At 39.0% G+C, this 15226-nt stretch overlaps 1 protein-coding gene across 4 annotated transcripts in view; it reads left to right on the plus strand.

Moving 5' to 3' along the window:
- Positions 1–15226, plus strand: part of Ctnna2 (catenin alpha 2) — a 1144480-nt gene that overhangs the window by 899277 nt on the left and 229977 nt on the right. For all 4 annotated transcript variants that reach the window (XM_057766952.1, XM_057766959.1, XM_057766967.1 and 1 more), the window contains one exon: positions 1588–1740. In XM_057766952.1, the coding sequence (XP_057622935.1) occupies positions 1588–1740 (153 nt within the window). The remainder of the gene's footprint in view (positions 1–1587; positions 1741–15226) is intronic.

Raw genomic sequence — 15226 nt, forward strand, 5'->3', positions numbered from 1 at the left:
TTGGAGAGATAACCTTTCTCATTTTCCTCTGACTTATCACTTATGTAGACTTACGTTTGGCTCTCTTGTCCCTGTCAAGTCATTTTTTATTATATTTCTACTCATTTCTTCTCTGCACGAATCAATGCCCTTGAAGCAACCATGGCAAGTTAATTTGAAATGTTTCCTGTAAGTCCTTGTCCAGGTCTTCTTTTTCTGTTTCTGTTTCATGCCCAGTTACAAGGAGAAATGTCAAAGCAATTCAGAAGAAAGCTAAAAAAACTTACATATATATACATGCAGCCTTTACTGTCATTAGTGCCCAACCACTAGTTCTGACCAGTCACAACTGAGTGTGTCACATTGTCAAAGATTCCCTGACTGCCTCCAGGACAGGTGTTAATGAATTGATTTGGGAAATGTACAGATTATTTGCCATCTCCCCTTGTGTTTATTTTTATTTGTAGGCTTTATATATTCAGATGATTATGAACAAAGTACAAGCAAGGTGATTGTGCAGGGATAGTTTTAGTTTGTTTTCATGCAGCTGCTCCACTTATTTTAATAGTGTGGGAATGGTGTGTAATTATGCATTGTTAGAAGATTCAGGTTTGTTTATTCTTACCTTGAAATATCATTCTAAGTATTTTTTTACTTCCTGGAACATAACAACTGCATCACCATAGCACCTGGGCTGGAATATTTTTATGGCTGTCAGATGTTCCCTGTTTTCCCTCTGTAAAGCACAAACACTGGATGTGAAGAGGGCAGGAGGTTACACAGTGAGAAAGCTTCAGGGGTGACATCAAGGCTCAGCACTCTACTTGCATTACTCCCTAATGACTGGTTGGTACCCAGGCATCTCCACTGCTGAAGAACCTGAGCTCTTGAAATTTGCCAGATCTTAGAGTTTGTGGAGCCAAACAAATAATCCAGTGAAAGATGAGAACTGATCTTTGGTCAGTGTTTGGAGCTATAGTCTATTTATGTGATTTTCAAGATTTATATCACATATAGTCCCTAGGCAGACTTACATCAATCTACCTTTTTTTCTTTGATAAAAAAAGAAAATTTTTGATAAGAGAAAATTCAAGAGATTTAAACTAATATTGACCTAGTTTCAATTCTGTTGCTGTGGTCATTATCTAGATTAAAAAAAAAAAAACAGCTGAGGGAAGGAAAGGTTTATTTGACTTATAATTCCAAACTAGAGTCAATTACTGTGGGGAAGTCAAGGCAAGAGGAACAGTCTCATCTACCATCAATAGCAGAGAGAGTATGAATATGTGCATGGTTCTTAGTGCTCAGTATCTATCCCTTCCTCCACATTTATATAGCCCAGAATTTCATGCCAGAGAAATAGTGCTGCCTTTTGTAGCTTGGTTCCCCAACGTTAGTAAACAAAATCAAGAAATCCCCTCCAAGCCAAGCTGATCTAGGCAATCGCTCATTGAGAAAATTTTCTCAGCAGATTCTAAGTTGTGTCAAGTTGTCAATCAAAACTAACTATCCCTATTGTTTACATTGTAATGAAAGCTTGACAATGGTTTAGGCAAAGATTGACAATTTTATTCCTTAATGTCCTTTTGCTTTTGTTTCTAACTGTAGCTTCGGAAAGCCGTGATGGATCACATATCAGATTCTTTCTTGGAAACCAACGTCCCTTTGCTGGTTCTCATTGAGGCTGCAAAGAGTGGGAATGAAAAGGAAGTTAAGGAATATGCCCAAGTTTTCCGTGAACATGCCAACAAGCTGGTGGAGGTAAGTCACAGACCTGTGGACTCAGGTCTCATAGCGCAAGATGTAGATATAGTGTCTTTACACATGGCTCTTGAGGTTTTAATAGACTGCTGTTTTGTGGTTTTCTTGGAAAAGTCAAGCACTAGAAGCTTTTTTTGTCCTGGCTTTCTGAGTATTCTGTTGCCCTCAGAAGAAACAAATTATTAGCCATCCTTCCTTGCTGTGTGTCATGACTCTTCATACTCTAAAACGTGTCTGCTAATTTTCCTAAGCAATAAGCAGAAGCTGGAACTGTAGTAGTGAGAGCTCTTTGACATTGAATGGCAGGTTTGATGAGAAGGAGTGAAATTAATCTCCAGATGGATAATTTAGAGTCTGTTTCTTTTCTACCCTCTTCACTCCCCATTACAGTGCATGCAGTGAAGCCCAGATTGCCTGGTTGTTGTGGGAGTTTTCCTGGAGAGACATGAACAAATATCTGTTGACTCCAGATAGGGTGCTAAGGATATACTGATGAAATTATTTCATCTAAGCCTTGTTTAGAACTAGTGAGACATTGGAAATTACAAAATTATGCATAAGGAGGTACCTGGAGGAGCTAGATAATCCCTAGTAGCTGAATAACTGAAAAACTCACCTCAGCATGTATGATGACCTCGGAAGGTTGCAGACATTGAGTGCCTCCCTCAGCTGAAGGTTCACCATTTTATTCTCTAGTACTTCCAGAGATCACAGCAATTGGGACAGGATTATATAAAGTTGGGTTAGGCAGGTTAGTTTCTGGATGTTGAGATGAGGGTCTAATGACCATCTTACCCTTTATGAGGGAGTGTCCAAAAGTCAGTCTTGTAGGGATTTCATGATGGTAATAACAGCTGTTCTGATTTCAAGATAGGAATGGCTATGCCATGTTAAGTGGGGGGAAAGTCTCACAACACTGGCCACATAGTGAATTTGTGGGGGAAAATCCATTTTTTTCTAAATAGCTGTTTAGATTCCTTGTGGAAGATCTTGGACTAGTACTAATGTAATTTCAAGATCGTAGATATATTTTATGAAGTAGAGAAATCTGTGGAAGTTTGATTATACATCCTAAATTACACCCAGTGATATTAGAACAATATACAAAGGGAAAGGGATATTTAGGCTGCTTGGCTTTAGGAGTGAATGGCTGTAATTTGGAAAAAAAAAACAGAATTAGTGATATCGTCTAAAGGGGGAAAAACACAGATGTTGATCAGGAAATGTATGAAAGAGTCTTGGAAGGGTGGTGATCACGGGGGTCTGGAATGATTGCAAGCAGCAGGTCAAAGCCCACAGATAGCCTTAGCACCACTGCCACCACCACTGTGGTGCGTTCTCTCTCTGACTGTTAGTACTTATAAAGTCACCAAAGCATATATAAATGCAGGCTGAAATGAAACAGGTCCAATGTTTCATTTGTGTGTCAAGGAAATGATGAAGAAGGAGTTGAGAGTGGAGTGGGGGGAATGGCAGGAGGAGGAGAAAAGAGAATTGATGAATAAATGCTCTAAGAGTTTAAATATTAATGTGAAACAAAATACTATTAGCACATACACTCGCCATCCTATGTGAGATATTGTAGTTTTTATAAATACTTGTAGGATTTAAAGAAAATATATTCAGCAGTATACTGTGAACACCGTGTATGAAAAGATTCAAGCTACTACCAAATGGTAAACACTTCCTGTGTTCAGTATTGTCAGTGTCACCAATTCTGTGCATGGGCTCATTTGTAGCACACTTGTAGAATGCAGATGTGACATTCAGTAAGCATGGGGCCAGGGCACATGAACTCTCTTTCTAATCATTCTTGCTTCTCTTGTGACAGACCATAGTCAACATTTTCCCTTGCTGGTTTTGGGGTCACTGTAAATGAATCTAGCTGCTATCATTGATCCCCTACTTCTGGCAGGTGGAGGAGACCTTAGGTCACCCAGCTGCCCAAGCCAGAAAAGTGATGCTTTCCATGCTTTACTTGTTCTTCTCAATGACCGTGGATGGGCTTTGCAGCCAGCAATGTCTTGGAATGTCTTAATGTCAGGAAGACAGAGAGCAGGGACTAGGGTATGGAATTTCAGTAAAGCAATTAATGTGGTATGTGGAGTTCAAGTAAAGTCTTTGTTTCTACTTTGAAAAAAATGATCCTTGTGAACTTAGAGACTTTCTTAGTTTTTCTTAATTTACATGCATGACATATTGATTTTATGTTCATTGATCTTTATAAGTTCATTTGCTAATTCTACAAATTTCTATTCTTTCAGTCCCAATACTGGTGGGTCCCTGGAGCTAGCAGGCAGTCTCAACATATTTTTTGTGAAAAGTTACATATATACCTGTATATATGTATCTGTACACACAGATTTGTGTACGTGGGTATATGTGAATATGCATAAGAATGTTTTTAAAGTTGTTCTTAAATAAAAAATAATATTGAATATGTAACACTTTTGATAATAGTTACAAAATCATGGGCCTATAAATTATAACAGTGACATTTCTTCTCTATTAATCCTTGTCTTTTTTTCTCCCTTGCATTACTACTGCACTGGTTCAGGCTCTAGTACAAGTGGTGTTGATATAAATACATAATATTTATGTATCTCAGTCAAGAAAATTCTCTAGTTTACTCTGAATGATGTTATTTGCAATAAATAAAGTTAGTTTCATTACTCATTTCCTAAGATATATATTTTTTATGTTTTATTGTTTTATTTAGCCATACTTTTTTCTCCTCTCCTTTCTTTCCCTCCCCTTCTACTCTTCCATGACCTTCATGCTCCCAATTTTCTCAAGAGATCTTGTGTTTTTCTCATTCCTATGTAGATCCATGTATGTCTCTCCTAAGAGAGATATATTCTAAATGTTATAAACAGAGTTTGATAGATGTCTCAGGTGATAAAGAACTTAGCAGGCAGGCTCAAGGGCATGGATTTGATCCCTGACACACATTCAGAAAAATGGGGTGAAATAGCATGTGCTTGGAGTTTCAATACTGGTGGGTCCCTGGAGCTAGCAGGTAGCCTCATCATAATTTTTTTGAGAAATTACATATATACATGCATATATGTATTTTTACACACAGGTCTGTTTACATGGGTATATGCAAATATGCAAAAAATGTTTGAAAGGTTGTTCTTAAAATAAAACTTCCATTAAATATGTTACACTTTTGAAAAGTTACATTTTGTTTCCTTTAGAGGTACTTGTATCTATGCCTTGTATCACACACGCAACTAACATTTTCTTTTAAAAACAATTCAAGGAAGTAGCTAGTAAAGCAATGCAAACCTGGGGATTTATTTGAGGTAGTTTTTTTTTCTTTTTTGTTTTTTAATAAAAGACTGAGTTTTCTGTTTCTTTTTGATTCGGTTTTGTTATGTTGCATTTAGGGACTGCTTATTTCATATAACTTACTGACATAAAATTGAGACTATCCACCATATAAACAAACTGAAAGAAAAAAAACATATGATCATTTCATTAGATGCTGAAAAAGCATTCGACAAAATTCAACACCCCTTTATGATGAAGGTCTTGGAGAGATTAGGGATACAAGGATCATACCTAAATATAATAAAAGCTATTTACAGAAAACTGACAGCTAACATTAAATTAAACGGAGAAAAACTCAAAGCCATCCCACTAAAATCAGGAACACGACAAGGATGTCCACTCTCTCCACCCCTCTTCAATATAGTGCTTGAAGTTCTAGCAATAGCAATAAGACAACATAAGGGGATCAAGGGGATTCATATTGGAAAGGAAGAAGTTAAGCTTTCGTTATTTGCAGATGATATGATAGTATACATAAGCGACCCCAAAAACTCTACCAAGAACTCCTACAGCTGATAAACACCTTTGGTAATGTGGCAGGATACAAGATCAACTCCAAAAAATCAGTTGCCTTCCTATACATTAAGGATAAGGAAGCAGAGAAGGAAATCAGAGAAGCATCACCTTTCACAATAGCCACAAATAGCATAAAATATCTTAGGGTAACTCTGAACAACGAAGTGAAAGATCTACTTAACAAGAACTTTAAGTCTTTGAAGAAAGAAATCGAAGAGGACACTAGAAAATGGAAGGATCTCCCTCCAAGATTGGGAGGATCAACATAGTAAAAATGGCAATTCTACCAAAAGCAATCTATAGATTCAATGCAATCCCCATCAAAATCCTATCAAAATTCTTCACAGATCTGGAAAAGACAATAGTCAACTTTATATGGAAAAACAAAAAACCCAGGATAGCCAAAAACAATCCTATACAATAAAGGATTGTCTGGAGGCATTACCATCCCTGACTTCAAACTCTATTACAGAGCTACAGTATTGAAAACAGCTTGGTATTGGCATTAAAACAGAGAAGTCGACCAATGGAATCGAATAGAAGACCCTGACTTTAACCCACAAACCTATGAACACCTGATTTTTGATAAAGGAGCTAAAAGTATACAATAGAAAAAAAGAGAGCATCTTCAACAAATTGTGCTGGCAAAACTGGATGTCAATCTGTAGAAGAATGAAAATAGATCTATATCTATCACTATGCACAAAACTCAAGTCCAAATGGATTAAAGACCTCAATATCCGTCTGAACACACTGAACCCGATAGAAGAGAAAGTGGGAAGTACTCTACAGCACGTGGGCACAGGACAGCACTTCCTATGTTTAACCCCAGCAGCATAGACATTAAGGGCATCATTGAATAAATGGGACCTCCTGAGACTGAGAAGCTTCTGTAAAGCAAAGGACACTGTCACTAAGACAAAAAGGCAACCCACTGACTGTGAGAAGATCTTCACCAATCCTGCAACTGACAAAGGTCTGATCTCCAAAATATATAAAGAACTCAAGAAACTAGACCGTAAAAGGCTAATCAACCCAATTAAAACTGGGGCACTGAGCTGAACAGAGAATTCTCAACAGAAGAAGTTCAAATGGCCAAAAGACATTTAAGGTCATGCTCAACTTCCTTAGCGATCAGGGAAATGCAAATCAAAACAACTTTAAGATACCATCTTACACCTATCAGAATGGCTAAAATAAAAAATACCAATGATAGCCTTTGCTGGAGAGGTTGTGGAGAAAGGGGTACACTCATCCATTGCTGGTGGGAATGCAAACTTGTGCAACCACTTTGGAAAGCAGTGTGGCGGTTTCTCAGAAAAGTCGGAATCAACCTACCCCTGGACCCAGCAATACCACTCTTGGGAATATACCCAAGATATGCCCTATCATACAACAAAAGTATATGCTCAGCTATGTTCATAGCAGCATTGTTTGTAATAGCCAGAACCTGGAAGCAACCTAGATGCCCTTCCGTGGAAAAATGGATGAAGAAAGTATGGAATATATACATATTAGAGTACTACTCAGCAGTAAAAAACAATGACTTCTTGAATTTTGCATGCAAAATAGCTGAGAACTCAAGAACAATGGCAATGGGTTTTTGATCCTATTGCACGTACTGGCTTGGTGGGAGCCTAGGCAGTTGTATACTCACCTTACTAGACCTGGATGGAGCTGGGTGGTCCTTCCACTTCCCACAGGGCAGGGAACCCTGATAGCTCTTCGGGCTGACGAGGGAGGGGGACTTGATCGGGGGAGGGGGAGGGAAATGGGAGGGGGTGGCAGGGAGGAGGCAGAAATCTTTAAGAAATAAATAAATTAGTTAATTAATTAATTTAAAAAATGCAAAAAAACAATATTGTTTACTCTTCTGTTGTTATTAAAGAATAAAATGCTTTATTACCAATAAAAATAAATAAATAAATAATTATGTGGGATATGCATTACTGTTTCTTCTTTATTCTTTTAGTTTACACATTGCAAATGAAATTGATTTTTCTTCGCAGATCCCACTCTCCAAACACATCCATGTCCCAAGTTCATGTCCCCTTCTAAGAATGACCAAGTATTAGGAAACTGATCTGGGTGACATGACATCTAGGTGACATGAGGAAGGCAGGCTCTTTTCAGTGAGCATCTCTTTTCATCATAGTTTAAGTTTTGACTTCTGTGCTGTTCCTTTCAAGCTTTTTAAACAGCACCCCCATTGTTGTCATTGAGAGAGGATTTATTATGTAGGCCAGGCTGGCTTTGAACTTTGTATCCAGAATTCTGAGACTGCACTTGTGCACAGCCATGCTCGGTAAATTATTTGATTTTCCATTTTCTTTTATACTTATTATCAGTTAGGATGTGGGTCTCTTAGGGGTTACTCCGTTATGTCAAATAGCAGAAATACAGGACTGAAATGATTTAAATAAGATTGTGGATTAATTTTTGCTACTGCTGTTGCTAATAGTTTAAATGAGAGATTTGTTTATTCACTGACAGCATTGGGTTCCCATATTTCAAGTGAATACATACATAAGGTGAACTTATACAAAGATCCTATATTTAGGAAATTCCACAGCCAAACCTGCAAGGCTAACTCTGCCTGAACTGAGAGTTTCATGTGTGTCTGCAGTTCTTTCATCTGGAGTCTCCTTTCTGGGCTTCTGCATATGGCCTCCAGTGTCCATGCCACCTGAGACAGCAGAATAGAACTAGAGAGAGACATCACAGTGTGGAAGAACCCAGCTGACCAGAAAAGAGAGGAACCCCTTCCTTTACTTAGCTCTGTGACAATAATTTTAATCCTCCAGTGTTTCTTGAGTATGGTTTTATACTCAATTTCCCACCTGTTTCTATTTCTTAAATGGTTGTGATGTGGAATTCCCCTATGTATGCTGTGAATATGTTTTATTACTGTTGGATAATAAAGAAGCGGCTTTGACCTATGGCAGGACAAAATAGAGCTAGGAGGGCAAACTAAACTAAATGTAGGGAGAAAGAAGGTGGAGTCAGGCAGATGGCATATAGCTGCTGGAGGAGAAACATACTATAACCTTGCCGGTATGCAGGCCACAACCTCGTAGTGATACATAGATTAATAAAAGTGGGATTATTTAAGATGTAAGAGCTAGCTAGAAATGTACTTTAGCCATTGGTCAAACAGTGTTGTAAATAATACAGTTTCTGTGTGATTATTTAGGTCTGGGCAGCCAGGACACCAATGTACAGTCTCCTCATATATTTGTTTGCTATTTTCCCTTAGTTTTGTATATGGTTTTCATGGCAATGAGTGCCATTTTAAAAATATTTTAAAAGGGTAATTTTATTTTCATTTTATTAATTTATTTGTGTGTGTGTGTGTAGAACAGGATATTCATGTAGAGGTTGGTGAAATACTTGTGGAGTTGTTTTTCATTGTCAACCATGTAGATTCTGGGTATTTGAACTCAGTTTGTCAGTCTGGACATCAGGCACCTTTATCCACTAAGGCATCTTGACAGTCCAGAAATTTGTGTTATTAGGTGAATCAGGTTTGTCACAACCTATCACACCATTAGAAAACCCTTAAAAATCATTTAGTGCAAACGAAATTTCAATAAAATATGAATAGGAAGAAATTCTTTAGCTTTTCGTAATTATCCTAAGAATGGTCATTTGGGAAACTTTTTATCCAAAGTATTCCTAACATTTTGCAAAAAATAGTTGATCCTCCCCCAGGATCTTATGATTGGAGGAATTCAGTAGGTCAGATCTGCTGTTTTCTATTCCAGCTATTGCAGGACATCTCACTGTGACTAAATAAAACGAATATTGATATTTTCTCCTGATTGCTAGTTTCCAAACCCTCTGTGGGTTAGCCAAGGACTCCAGGGTGGGCCAACTCAGGATGCACAGAGATGATCATAGGACACCTGTTGGACCTCATTTCCAAGCAAATTGAATGGAATTTTGCAGAAATGGAATGCAAATTATGGTAACTCTCTCCCAAAGTAATGTGCTTGGGGGTGGTGGTGGATGTAAATTGGGGGCAAAATCTGCATTGCAGCAATGAAAATACAAACTAATTTTGAAAATGAGATGCAAAAACCAGTCCAGCTGTCTTGAGCCTACACACTCACTTCTCCTATTGCTTGGCCGTTCAGTCAACTTTCCTAATATTCCTCTCCCCAGCTCTACCAGTCGTGGGGGCTGCTTATTCTGTGCTTTGGGGAGCTGCGGAAACTCTGGTTGAGCCATTTTCCTTTTCATTGGACCCTCCAGTCCATTTTGTATGCAGCAGATAGAGTGAGGTGGTTTCTGAATATCTCAATCAGATCAAGTGCTTTCCCTGTTTGAGATCATGCAAAAACTGCTTGTTTTCCTCATGTCTAAAGACTCACGTTTTGGGAAGGGATGATGGATCAGTGGGTAAAAATACCTGCCACACAATGTAAGAACCAGAGTTCAAATCTTCAGCGCTCATATATATGCTGGGTGTGATACAGCGTGTCTTTTACCCCAGTGTTGATAAAGTGCTGATTCCAGAGGCTTTCTGGTCCCATTCGCAACATTAAGCTTCAGATTCTGTGAGAGCCCCTGCCTTGAAAACAAAGAGCACAACAGAGGATGATGCCTGATACTGACCTCTGGCTGCTACCTGTGCCTGCACTGGTAAGTGCACCTGTACACAAAGACACATGAAATGAACACACACATACACGCACACGTGCACACACATGAACGCAATAAAGGATCAACTTTTTTGTTTTGTTTTGTTTTGTTTTGGTTTTGGTTTTATTTTGTTTTTGAGACAGGGTTTCTCTGTAGTTTTGAGTCCTGTCCTGGAACTATCTCTTATAGACCAAGCTGGCCTCAAACTCACAAAGATCCGCCTGCCTCTGCCTTCTGAGTGCGGGGATTAAAGGCGTGCACCACCACCACCTGGCTCAACATTTTCAAGATCATTTTTATTCATGTTTAGGTGTGAGAACCTGTGTAAGTTTATATGTATCCTGTATCTGCAAGATCAGCAAGGTTTTACCCACTGAACCTTCTCTTCATCCCCAGTGTCCAACATTTTATCAAAACCTATGTAACTTGCTTCACACACTTTTTCCTCAAAGTGCAGACAAACTTGTTTGGTACCCCTCCCCCTTTTCAAAATATCCACCACATGACATCCTTGCTTGGTTGAATACCCTGTGCTTCTTCCCATTGTGTTTCTACTCTCTGTCTTCCTTTTCTCTCTTCCCTTCCTTCTCATTTCTAGTTATTGTTCTGCTCTCTGAGTGTGTCCCAGGGTGGGGTCAGCTCCTTGCATTTCTCACTTTCCTTGTATCACATTTACTTTTGAATCTCACACATACAGCTCAGACAGCCATATGATATGGCTCCTGCTAGTTTACCAGTTCCCTTAGGGAAGAAGACCATGCCTAATTGATTCCTAACAACACCCCAGCACCTAACTGAATGCCTGCCTGTAGCAAGAATTCAATAAATAGATGGTGCCCAAAGAAGGAATAAAATAATAAGTGTAGCTAGCAATTTTGCTAGCTTGCTAGCCCCTGAGGTAATGTATCTTAATAGTATGTCTGAAGGATGCTAAGGGTCACCTTAGGGATCAACAGTAAAGAGGCATTGGGCCTATTTAATTCTCTGATTTACTACCTAGGAGAATTTCAGGTCTGGGAGAACTGATGTGGGAAACTGTTATCTTCTCTAAGTAGAAAGGACTCACTGTGCTTCCTCTCTGGTGCTGAATATTTGAGTTACTTTCAGGCAGCCGCAAGGGTGATATCCAAACTCAACCATCCTTCTTCTCTGGTTCTCTACCTTACAATTATGTTCATGTTCTTAGCCTCGGTTGCAGTGGCTCTGACAGAGGATGATTGTACTGTCTGACAAGGACAATATTGGGTCTTTGGGGATGATGAGTTAAACAAGGCCATCTCAGTTCTCCCTTCCATGGTCTTGACTTCACAAACTTTGTAGAAATACCCTAATGTGATGAGATACTTTTTTTTTTCTGTCAAAAATATTCAAGGCTTGGAAGTAAGAGATATACCCTGATATGCAGAACTGTTCATGAGACCATCAGTTACGCACAAGGGTGGTTGTATAAGTATCCTGAGAGACTGTTCTCCTTAATAATCCCTTTGTTTTCACGGTGCCATATTCAGTGACAATGTGTGAAAATGTTCTCATAAACTGAGGCTGGTTCCTTAGTTGGCAGCTTAACTATGGACAAAGTCAGGTATGGTGGCAAACACCTGTAATTCTAGTACTTAGGAGCTGGAGGCAGGCCAATTAGGTATTTAAGACCAACTTTAGCTATATAGTGAAACTGAAGCAGTGGGGGGGGGATAGAAAAACATGAGATGGCAACTCAAAAAAAAATTATCTTTCAAACTTGACTTGACCTTTTCCAAGAATACAGGAGCTGAACTGAGGCCACAGAGACTTGGTTTTCAGTGGCTGATGGTGAGACAGGGTTTATAATAGAAATATTCATAGATGAAGGTAGGGAAGAAAAAGAAGACTGAAAAACAGAAATGCATCCCAGGCTATGCATTCTATTCCAAAAGGTGCGGCAGACTGTAGATGTGTAAGCTGTAATATTGAACTCCGAGAATGCTAGGAAGAGTGACTATTTAACATCTAATGCTAGGAATGGTGAATGGTCATAGGAGGCTTGGTAGTTGAAGAAAATTTCAGGATTCATAAGCAGATTAGATCCTCAGCCAGGCTCTTGAATAGCAGACCCCCAGGTACACACCTACACATAACAAGCACACATTCAGACTGTGACACAGGCCACTGGTAAGTGCATGCCAGCCTACACAGGTTGGTTGACAGTGGCGGAAAGAGAAATCCCTCATCTCTGATCTCAGGGCCATGTTTATACAAAATAACACAAATGTGACATTTTGCTAGGAATAGGGTTATATGTAGTATGGAGGCTGCTAGTTAGTTCCCGGCTGCTCAGTCCTTAAATAACTACATAGAAACTGTATTAATTAAATCACTGCTTGGTCCATTAGCTCTAGCTTCTTATTAGCTAACTCTTACATCTAAATTTATCCCATTTCTATTAATCTGTGTATTGCCACGAGATTGTGACTTACCCAGTAAAATTCACGTATCTGTCTCTGGCAGGACTACATGGCTTCTCACTGATTCTGCCTCCTTTCTTCCAGCATTCAATTTAGTTTTCCCCACCTATCTCTATTCTACCTATCACAGGCCTAAGACAGTTTCTTTATTAACCAATGGTATTCACAGCATATGGAGGAGAATCCCATATCAGCTATAGAACAGGTTATATCACTGTTTATACTTCTGAGTTTCCCATATATCCTTTGTCAGCCATCAATAACTGACTCATTCATGGTTCTACACATATCTGGTGTCAGCCATATTTTGGATGAGCAGAATTCATATGAGAACCATGTTGTCTAAGCATTAACTGTTTTTTAAGGTCTCCCCATTCCTACAGTGTGCTATAGAGCAAAACAAGATATATCAAGGGAACAAGAATGATGAATGAGAAGTCACTAAGTCAGTGTGCTTCTCTCATTAGACAGCTATTAAGCAGATATTGGAAGGAAATAGAACAGGACTGTGTTGACTGAATTTTTGTTAACTTCATACAAGCTAGGGTTATTCGAGAAAAGGGACCTTAAATTGGAAAGCTCCTTCAATCAGATTGACTTGTACATAAGCCTGCGCAGGACTTTTTCAATTAGTGATTGATATGGGAGTGCCCAATGGGTACCATCACTTGGCAGGTAGTCCTGGGTTATATAAGGATGGAGGTTAAAGTTGGCATGGTGATTCGCAGCTTCAGTCCCAGCACTTGGGAGGCAAAGGCAGGAGGAACTCTATGAGTTCAAGGTCTACCTGATCTACAAAGCAAGTTCCAAGACATCCAGGATTATTATACCGGGAAGCCCCATCTTGAAAAGAAAATGTTGCTGTGTGGTGGTATATGAAATTTTAATCCTAGCACTCAGAAACAGAGACAGTCAGATCCTGAGTTCAAGACCAGCCTGAGCTACAGAGTGAGTTCAAGGAGAGCTAGGGCCACACAAAGAAACCTTTTTTTCACAGAAAAACAAAAAACAAACAAGCAAACAACAACAACAAACCAAATAAAAAAGAAGCGAACAATGGGTAGCAAGCAGTATTCCTCCATGGCTTCTGCTTCAGTTCTTATCTCTAGGTCCCTTCCTTGAGTTCCTGCCTTGAATTCCCTAAGTGATGAGTATGACCTGAGAATTTCTCCATAAGACGGTTTTGGGTATGGTGTTTTATCTCTCCAATGGGAACCCTAACTGAGACAAGTCTATGCCATAGGGACAGAGAATGTATGGAAGAAGTAGTGTGCTTGTTATATTTGATAGAGGACAAATAAACCAGCACAAACAGGGTCAAAGTGAGACGGAAGCCCCAGAGGTGAAACTGAGAGTTTGAGATGAGGATCAGGATTTTCCTTAGGAATCTGGGCCCATCAGATGGGTTTGAACAAAGACATAACACTATTCACTTTAAAAAAAAAATCATTCTGATCTCATAGATATTCTAGAGCACGGAAAGCAAAAGTGAAAAGAACAGACAGGATGGTATCTTAGTGGTCACAGGGATTAGCACTGTGGCTGGAACAGCAGCAGAGGGGGTGTCAAGAATGGATGAATTTGGGTTGGATTTCTGAGGTTGAGCTATCTTGTTAACTACGGGATAACTCCAAGTTTTGACATTCTGTAGTAATACGATCAGGTGTAAGTTTCAAAAGGCATAGGTTACCAACTCAGACTGTTTCTCAATTGGCTCTGACTGTAGCTGTTTTATGGGCATGGCCCTGAAAGCCCCACACATATCTTAGTTTTAATGAAATACAACAGAACTTTGCAAATGCTAGGGTCTTGAGCCAAAGATGAAACCAGGAAATGATGCATCAAAACCTACATGGACAGACTGGATCTGCAAGATTTTCAGAGTATGTGTTCAGCACTGATGTGCCCCTTTTCTCAGAGGTGACGTCCCTGGTTCAGTCAATATACTAAACTAGACATGAGGTAGTAAGTTCTCTCAAAAAATCGACCATAGAAAATCCACAAGTGCTAATAGTCTATGAAAAGCTGTTTTGTTCGGCTCATAAATGTTGCACACTTAGAGTAATATTCACCCTTACACATACAGTTCACCCAATATTACTTTATCCAGAGAGTCCTTAACTCCTTAACACTACCTTGTTTTTTTCCCCCAAAAGGATACATCTCATAAAAATTGAAATGTCCATTTTAGACTGTTCTTAAAATTATTTATTTTTATTGTGTGTGTATGTGTGTGTGTGTGTGTGTGTGTGTGTGTATGCATTTTATAGCACATATGTGGAGGTCAGAGGACAATCAGCTGAAACTGGCTCTATCTACTATGTGGTGTTTGGGGATTAAACTCTGATTGCCAGGCTTCACAACAAGCATCTTTACCCACCAAGCCATCTTTGCCAGCCCCTAGCCTCTTTACATATAAATATAAGAGTAGAATCCTTTACTTTATTTAAACTTTTGAACACTTTATGAATAACCAGTATAGTTGACTTACATGTACAGATGAGAAAAGCTGAGATATGGAGAAATTCTGTAATAAGGTGTAAGGGAGA

This window comes from Chionomys nivalis, chromosome 1 (genome assembly GCF_950005125.1).
Source record: "Chionomys nivalis chromosome 1, mChiNiv1.1, whole genome shotgun sequence".
Classification (NCBI taxonomy): Eukaryota; Metazoa; Chordata; class Mammalia; order Rodentia; family Cricetidae; genus Chionomys; species Chionomys nivalis.